At 40.9% G+C, this 9,055-nt stretch overlaps 1 protein-coding gene across 1 annotated transcript; it reads right to left on the bottom strand.

Moving 5' to 3' along the window:
* Nucleotides 1-206: 206 nt before the first annotated feature.
* RSPH1 (radial spoke head component 1) lies at nt 207-7,712 on the bottom strand. The gene is made up of 9 exons (XM_059840076.1): nt 6,767-7,712; nt 6,326-6,439; nt 6,107-6,212; nt 5,026-5,116; nt 4,655-4,790; nt 4,288-4,359; nt 2,656-2,824; nt 2,140-2,235; nt 207-383 (listed from the first exon to the last, which is right to left on the bottom strand). Exons 1-9 carry the CDS (start codon nt 7,010-7,012, stop codon nt 361-363), a joined length of 1,053 nt encoding a protein of 350 aa, XP_059696059.1. The 5' UTR covers nt 7,013-7,712; the 3' UTR covers nt 207-360.
* Nucleotides 7,713-9,055: the final 1,343 nt, after the last annotated feature.

The raw sequence follows: 9,055 nt of genomic DNA, 5'->3' as shown, positions 1-9,055 counted from the left end.
GGCAGGGTTCAAAAAAGACAGCAACCACCAGGAGTAGAAGATTAGGTTGTGAGGACACAGCTTCATGGCTTCATGAATCCAGAATAATTCCACACTGGATTTGACACCTTATTATTGGCTACATGGAGTAAAGGAAGTTGCTGTGAGAATCTGAGAGTATAAAAGGTCCAAAGATACAGATTCCAGACAGAACACTGACAGAAATGTTTATTCAAAGCACCAAAAAATGTTTATTCAAAACATCTTAACACAACCGTTTACAAAGAAAAATATTGCAGGCTTACCACACAAAATCATCTACTTAAAAATTTCATTTTTTGGGTCTTTTCCTTTATACCCAATTCCTCTGATTCCTCTGGTTCATCCTCCGAAATCAGTAATTTCTGTAGAGTAGAAGGAAAGACAGGGCATAGAGATGCATTTTATTATAAAACACTGGAAAGTAATCCCAGTAATCTAAAACATAACTGTAGAACTCTGCTGTCCACCTCAGTCCTCCTCACCCACTGCCTTTCAATGCCAGTAGTTGAATTGAAGTTGTTTACATTGTTTGTCAGCTGCAGACAGACTCAGTACGCCCACACTGACTGCCAGCCAGTCCATATGTAACTCTGAACAGCCAAAAATGCCTCCTGGTTAGATGATATCATAAAGAATGCAGAACAAAAAAAGAGGGAATTTCTGCATGGAAAAAGGATGATGACAAAGGGGCAGGGAATACCAGGCTGCAAAGTAAACAGATTTTGTTATATCTGCTCTTCACAGGATGCATATTTTCTTCAAATCATTCCCTCTTCCTATAACTTAATCTTGCTAAACCTAAAGACAAGGGGACCAATATATTGTCTTACTAATTATGGATGGAGACCTACGCTGAAAAATGTTTAAAATCATCCAATTACTTGATTCTGGAAATAAAGAGTTGGAGGGAACTTTGAATCTATCACTTAGCTGTGTTTTCAGGCATTGGCATCTGCCTCTGTGCCATATCTGGCAGACACCTGGGCTCATTTGTTCTCAAAAACACCCTAGAAAAGCCACTGGGAAAACCAGAACTGCTTTGTTGTGGTGGGCCAGAAAATTTATTAGAATCAAGTTCAGTCCAAATGGTTATTTGAGTCCAAGGGTCTTTGAGACAAACCAGACTCAATGCACTTTTGCCAAATCCAAAGCAGAGCTATGATCTGCTGAGATTTCTCATGGATTTGACCCAAGCCCAGGGATCCTGTAAGATGTCAGTCCCACACACCAGGTCAGCCAACTGCCTGTCCTGCCCTCAAGCTGTCCTGCCCTTCAGAGCTGAAAATGAAAAGTAAATAAATTGAAAACTACAAGAGCTGACCTAAATGTTTAGTGTATACCTCCAGGCATTTTCATATGGTTCAAGGTATTTTCTAATCCCTAAAGACAGTGGTTGGCTTGGATTTATTGTAAAATGGACTGATTAAGAATGGATAAATTTATCTGTTATTTTCATATCCGATAGGCAAGCTTGTAAATTTTAAGGATAAATACAAAGAACACAATTGGTTGGAGGCTTCTAAGCTAAATATGAGTAAACATGGATGCATCCCTGTTGCTTCTTGTAACTGTGTATTAAAACAGTCTTCTGAACTGCCTGGAAGAAAACCTGAGCACCTGAATTTCAAATCTCCTTGGTTTGTAGAAGAAACCAACCAACCAACCAAAGACTATTCTAATCAGAATGTATAACAACACCAAAAATTTGTTTCTTCATATTTGTTTTGCCTGCTTTTGAACTACACTTGGGAGAATTAAGAATACACAGTTGTATTCATGAGACAAAAGTGAAGTGCTCAAAACTCCTGAACTTCTCAGGATATGACATTTTTTCTCATTTTTCTTTAAAAAAACACAGTTTGGAAATTCAATCTCATACAAATTCAGCTCTGCAAGTGCTGTCAGGTGTATATGCACAGAAGTGTCACTTTTAATTTGTTCTGTTGCAGTATATGAATTTAACTTCTCATAGAGTACTTCTCCAGAGGACTGCCCTCCTTATGAAAGGCAGAGATTCTCATGGTCTCCCAGCAGCAGCATGGCTTCAGCTGATTGACATCCACAATTTCAAACTCTGACTGCTAATTAAAGAATGAGCACACATGCCCCATTTCTCACCTTGATCCTCCTGATCTTGATTTACTTCTTCCTCTCTTTTTCCCTCACCTTCCCCTCCTGCATCACTTGCAAGGTGATCCCCACCCTCCTCAGTATCTGAAATATAAGAAATTAGAAATACCAAAGAAAACCAATTTTACAAATTTGCATTCAGCCTTTGTTTCCATGTAATAGCCCCTAAGTCCTACTGAAGGCTGCAGTTGTTGTTCACATAGAGAAATCCCACAAAATCTTCTCTGTTTATAATCAAGTTTGTATAATAAGCCGTGATATAGAGTCAAATAACTCACAGGCTTCCCAAGACAGTTGTATCTCATGCTATGTGAAATAAAACACATACATACATAGTGTGCAGTTTATGAATGGACTTGGAAGTTCCAAACATTCAATACATGGGAAAACACAGGAAAAACGAAATGAAACACAAAAACCCTCTCACATCACTTGATATTAAGCCCCTTAAACAATGGTCACCATATTCAAAACATGGAGTTTCCAGATGTTTCCAGAACAAACCTATAGCTGATGGAACTTCCTCCTCTTCAGCTACTGCACCTGCTGCTTCTCTGGAGACTAGCAGCTCCTCATCATGGGGAGACCAGGGTGTTAATTTGGTAATTTCTGATACTTTCCATATTGGTTCAAGAGGTAATGGTGGTTCATCCTCATCTTCCTCCTCTTTTTCCTAGAAGAGAATTCATGAAATCCAGGATCTCATCCTACAAACAGTAACTAAGATGATGGGTTAGTCTACTAAAACCTCCTTATCTGAGATCAAAATGGCAATGAAAGTATTTACAAGGTGGAGGAACTTCAGCAACTGCAAATCTTGGACAAGAACTACCAAGTTCTTGAACCCTGATGAAATCAGTTGGCTGTGACTGATGATTGCTACCTGATGCTCTGGTAGATGCTGCACTGCCTGTCTCACACAGAAACACAATGAACAAACAACTGTTTCTGCCTCAATCTTTGCCTAGGGAGGACATTTGAAAGGATCTAGGAAGGAATCAGGTTGTGCACAGAGCTTATGGTTTTGAAATGGGAAAATATTTTTAAAATTTAAAAAAATCATGGTTTTTCTACAAATATGAAGGGGTCAATAATTGAATCATTGTCTGTATTATTAGCTAATTTCTTCTCCTTTTTTAATGGGCTTTGTTCTGTAATTACTTCAACTAAAGCAAAAGGGTAAAATTTAATCTTACTTTAGTGATAGCACTGTCCCTTGCTTTAAAAACTCACCTAAGAATTCCCAGCTGAACTAAGGAAACACAAATGACTCTGGATACTCATTTGAATCTGACACTTAATTTGAAGATCTCTTGCTTTCAGCCAGAAAACAAGCAAAACAGTCTCCAAGCTTTGCAAATCTCTCTCACAATTGACAGGATTTTGATGATTATTATTTCATCCTTCAGAATGATTGCTGCATCACAGTTTTCAGAGTGTGTAACAGGAACTAATGTGTCAGACAACAGAGGTAGAAAACTCTAAGCTAAAATGTGGCAATTTTTAAAAAAATCAAACAGTTATATTAAAATATATTTCCTACTTCTGCAGCTATTTTTGCACCATATCAAACAGATATGTTTCAAAACATTCATGCATAGAGAAGGGAAAACAGACTTTGATCCCAACCACTTCCTACAATTATTAGCAGCTGTGGATATTAAGCTCCTAACATGACCAGAACAACAATAGGACATATTTCCCAAACATGACCCTGCTGGAAATTACCATTTGTATGCATAGCACCAAGCAGTTCAGAAATACAAAAAAATACTGCTCATTGTTTTCTGGTGCTCAGAAGAAAATGCAATAGAGGCTAAATGTGTATACAAATATCTCTATATTCCTCTGTGATTTGAAGCTTCGAATGTTTTGGAAAGGTCCTGATTCTTTTTAAGTAGAAAGGATTCATGTCTGCAAGCAGTGCAAAATCACACCTTGTACTTTTCAAAGCTTACACAGTAGAAAACATTTAAAAAAAAGCAAAATGAAACCTCATTTAGTTCTTAAGAATGCATGAGTTTCCACCCTTTGTGACTCATAAGATCTACTTTCACATCACTGTCTGTAAGGCATTTTATATATTCCTCAACAATAGATTTGATTTACTGAGTGCTCTTGCACTGTTTCTCTTACCTGCACTGGTTGTATGTATTCACCATGCTGCTCACATCCAATATCAAAGATGAATTTGCCACGACCTAAAGGCTGCATAAAAACACAAAAACATCTAGAGAACTGAACAGCTAATCCATTCTAAGCACAGAAATGTAAAATATCCTTTACTACAAATTCCATCCAATAGTCAGTCACACTACAGTTTGAAAGCAATGTTGCAAAGAAACTTGGCATTTGTGTTTATAGAATAATTCAGTTTCATGTGTTACACTTATGGTAAAGGAAATGCTACAAAAGATCAGAAGCCTAGCTTCTTATTTTAAGTGGAAATAGGTCATATTATGGCAATTCCATGCTAACTGTTCAGAATAGAAAGCACACTTACCTTTCCATTGAGAAACCTGCCCTTAAATCTATGGTTTAGGTGGATAAGTTCAGCTGGTCCATTCTGGATTCCATTTACCCAACAACCAACATACTTAGATCCTGTCTCTTTATAGACATATGTGCCTTGCCCATGCCTAGGGAGAAAATAATAATTTTGTTTTATAGCAGTGAATATTAAGAATTTAGGCTGTTGTTATAATTAAGGTATTAAAACTGTATTAATTAAGCAGCTGAAACTTCTTAAGCTGGACTAAATTGCCAAGGTCACCTCTGGACCTCATTTGTTGCAGTCAGACACGCTCTGAAAATAATGTTTGCATTTTAATGCCATTGGGTGACTTGAAACATCCCTGTGAGAAGGAAACAAACCTCTTGTTGTTAGCCCATTCTCCAGTATAGGTGTCTCCATTTGCATACAGATATTCTCCATAGCCCTGTCTCTGGTCATACACCCAGTCTCCTTCAAGGACAAAAGGATAAAAGCAGTGTGAGACCTGGTTTATTTCACTGTGTCCAGTTTGTAACATTATCATACAAGTATTAAAGAAGGAAAGGAAAGCTATGGCACTGCTGGGATTCCTCACTATTCCTTACACCACTCCTTACTCTAAAGTAGAGCCCCCTGCTCTTTTTCCATCAGTCTGTTCCTCTCCACAAGCATTAATGCTGCTGCCTGACCTCCCTTTCCATTTTTCTATAATTACCTGCCTTCATTATTACTCTCTATTACCATTATGAACACAAAACAACCCAGTCCTATCTTTGAATTGGGAAATGTATTACAGTTGCATTAGATAATGTGACATTTCCATATTAATTTAAAGAGGAGCTACTTTAATTTGACTCATTTGCTGAAGTTGTCCTGTGAGTATTGGGGCACATCTATTCAGAAGGATGCTAGATGATTTCTATCTTAATTATTCTTCTAATCAAACTTGAAATAAATATTAAAAAAATAAAAATAAACAACTCAGTGCATATGTTCCTGCAAGGCAAGATTGGGCTGCTCATTTTGCTCTCAGCTTTTAGCCTTCACAATGTGAATGTATTTTCTTTCCTAGCTTAGAAATAAGGAGGGAAATATTGTCCTTTGAAACTTAACTGATAGATTCTGATTGTTTCAGGTACTCTCCAGTAAGCAGGGGAACTCTAACTTTCATTAATTCTTCAAACTTCAGGTGTCCCAATCCCTAAATAAGGGCTCTATTAAGAAGCCTATTTTTTTAATGATAGACCTAATATATGTCTTAACATAAATCACCATAAATAAATCCCAAGCTTCTCAGAACTGTTACTATACAGGTAATAAGAGGAAAATATCTTCTAGCTTCTTAAAATAAGACATTCTCCACTCTCTCTTTTCATTTGTGGAGGGAGGAGGAGTGAGGGGGGAATGTGTCCTTTTGGCTACAGAAATCCCTGCAATTGTGTTCAATTCCAATTGCTTTACCTGCATATTTTGATCCATCTGGATAAAAAAAGACACCTTTGCCATGCTTTTTGTTTTGAAGGTAGTTCCCGGTGTAGAGAGCACCGTTTTTAAACCTGTAGGTCCCCTGAAACACATTTGGCACAGATGAAACACCCATCAGTTCTCACCCTTATTTCAATACAGAGCCCGAACAGCCCAGCTGCAGAAGCAGAACCACAACCAGGCTCGGTGTCTTACATGTCCACTCCTCAAACCATGCTCGTATTCGCCTTCGTAGGTGTCACCATTGGGCAGCCGCGCCTTCCCGAAGCCGTGCCGCTGCCCCTCGCCATCGCGATCTCCTTCGTACTCCTGCCAAACGCGGAGGGAAAAGGGTTAAAGGGCTGGGCCCACCACCATCCAACTCATCAGAGGGACACAGATGTTTGAGGAAAGCTGCTCCAGCTCGGCTCCAGACCCCGGCACCCCCAGCCTTCTTGGCACACAGCTGCAAAGCGCGGACGCGTTGTTCCAAACCCGCGTTAGAAGCCGGGCAGGTGGCACAGCTGTGCCCGGGGCTGCCCTCGGCCATCCTGCCCGGCCCGGCGGGCACTGAGTGGGGCTGTTCCTTTCCCTTTCTTTTTCCCTTTCCCTTTCTTTTTCCCTTTCTCTTCCCCGCTGCCCCCGGGCCCCGCGGACCCCGATGTCTTTCCCGGCCTCGCCGGACTCGGCGTCCTCGGAGCCCGCATCCGACATGGCTGCGGCGTCGCCGTCGCTGTGACAACCGAGCGAGCGCGGCCCCTCAGCGGGGCCTGCCCGGACACCGCAACCCGAGCACCGGGAAATAAAAATTAACTCTCCAAGCTGCTTGTTAGAAAGGAGGCATTCGTGATTCGGTATTGAAGGAACACGGGGATGGCTCCCCGCAAAATGCATGTCTGTCATCAAAACGCTAATCTATTTATACATTTCAGTGAAGAGATGAATGTTAATTAGCTGGCAATTCACAGAGTTCTAGTTCTCTTCATTAATTAGTATTCTGTCTTCTATTTGTTATTGATTTCTCGCTTCTCATGCTAATTAGTCGATGTTTTTCAGTCTTTTTATTATCTTTTTCCCAAATAGGGCATCTCTGCTTTATGTAATGCGGTTTATAAACTGTTCAGTTCTCAACAATAAATTTCCCTCCCAGGCTCTGCTAACTTCCTTCTCCAGGACTGAGAGCACTAAACTATGTCAAGCACTAAACCCTTAATTGGTTTTCTAACACAGGGACATCACCCAGAGTTTGCCCATCAACTGTTAATTGTTTCACAGGTTAAAGCTCTTCTCAACATTTCCCCCCACTGCTGCCCAGGCTCCTTTTAAAACAGTGCCAGACTCTGTTCAGTGGTGCCCAGCATCAGGATGAGGAACAATGGCCATGAAATAGAACACAAGAAGTTCCACCTCAACATGGGGAAGAATTTCTTTATGTGGAGGGTGGCAGAGCTCTGGAACAGCTGCCCAGGGAGAACATAGAGTTCTCTCTCTGGAGACACTGCAGACCCAACTGGATGTGCTCTGTGTCACTGCTCTGGGTGACCCTGCCTTGGCAGGAAGATGGACTGGGTGATCTAAGGTCACTCCAACCCTCTGCCTCTCCCCTTCAGCTTTTCCCAGCCAGTGCCTTTTGTGTGTTGAGACTGATGACATCTGGGATGTGACCTGAGACCCCCTCAGCCTTCTGAGAGCTCCCAGCAGTTCAGCTGGTCTGGCCTGAAAACAACATTTTAGATTTTAAACCCATTCCTCCACCTAGATTCTTTCATTTTTGGGCGGGTTTATTGATGTTCAGAAATACCAGTCCACTTTTTGTTTTCTCTCACACAGGAGTCAGGCAAATCACCTCACCATCACTTTGCACAGTAATTTAATGGCCAAGGATTCACAAGAGGAGCCAGGCAAGGACATGCTTGGTGAAAAGCAGTGAGCTAGACAGGTACTGGGCAGAGCAGGTGATGCTTCTGAGGTAGACAGGATTGGCAAGTGGCTGGGAAATGGGTGGAGGTCACCCTATGCCCTAAATCAAAGCTCCACCACCCAAACCAGAAGAAAAACAGGGTCATCACTCTACAAAGATACACCATATTCAGGTGGGTTTCTTCCTTTTCAGAGGCAGGAACTGAAATAGCCAGTATTTAAATAATGTATGAATAGTAATAAGGTGTCCCTTCTGTAGCAAGTCTCTTTTTGACTTCAGCTGGGTAAAGATTAAAAAGGAAGAGACTATTGCTAAATACCTCTGTGTTCACAGGAACCCTTCCAGCTTCTGAGTTAACATCCAGTTACTCATTTGAGAGCACTTTGCCTTTGAAGCAGTTAAGAATGCTGGAATTAAATTTTGTTAGCTGGCAGAGCATCATACATTTATTGACTCCAAACTCTATGCTTATTTCTCTTTCCTGCACACTTCCAGCATTTGACTAGGGAAGCCTAATTTGCATAATGTACTGTTAATAAGCAATTGCAGAATATGCAAACTACTGCTTTGCTGGTCTCCTGCAGAGCTGACATGAGTGCACATCTTGGTGATGCCTCTGTTTCTCCCTTGCACCTAAGATTGGCTTAAATTATTTTAGCTATGATAAGGTAATGTCTCTAATTATAAAAGTGCTCACTTGGTCTGTCATGGCAAATTAATTCTAAGCAGACACCGGGGCTCAGAGTGACAAGGGAATTAATGTTTGGAATGCATAGGGAGGTGCTGCCTGTTAAACTCGAGGACAAAAATAACCAGACGTGTCTTTTGCCCTGGAAGGTGACGTGGCTCAGGGAACAGCTGTGACACAAACAGGAAGCAGCGACAAGACATCAGTGACAAGACATCAAAGCCACTCCCCTGGATGACCACTAATAATGATCATTAACTGCTCTTGCTTATTATTTCAGAGCTCTGAAGAAGGAAAAGGGTCTGAAGCAGCTCAGTTTTCTTGAGAAGCAGCTAAA

This window comes from Haemorhous mexicanus, chromosome 2, assembly GCF_027477595.1.
Source record: "Haemorhous mexicanus isolate bHaeMex1 chromosome 2, bHaeMex1.pri, whole genome shotgun sequence".
Classification (NCBI taxonomy): Eukaryota; Metazoa; Chordata; class Aves; order Passeriformes; family Fringillidae; genus Haemorhous; species Haemorhous mexicanus.
The sequence above is the reverse complement of the archived record's forward strand: the minus strand, read 5'-3'. Positions and strand labels throughout refer to the sequence as shown.

What these genes read in the sequence shown, in the direction of transcription:
- RSPH1 (XM_059840076.1), bottom strand. Translation starts at nt 7,012, where the DNA reads ATGACAGACATGCATTTTGCGGGGAGCCATCCCCGTGTTCCTTCAATA. An exon ending in AGGCCGGGAAAGACATCGGG is followed by an intron (nt 6,440 to 6,766) that starts GTCCGCGGGGCC and finishes CGCGTTTGGCAG; the next exon opens with GAGTACGAAGGAGATCGCGA. An exon ending in AATACATACAACCAGTGCAG is followed by an intron (nt 2,825 to 4,287) that starts GTAAGAGAAACA and finishes ATTCTCTTCTAG; the next exon opens with GAAAAAGAGGAGGAAGATGA.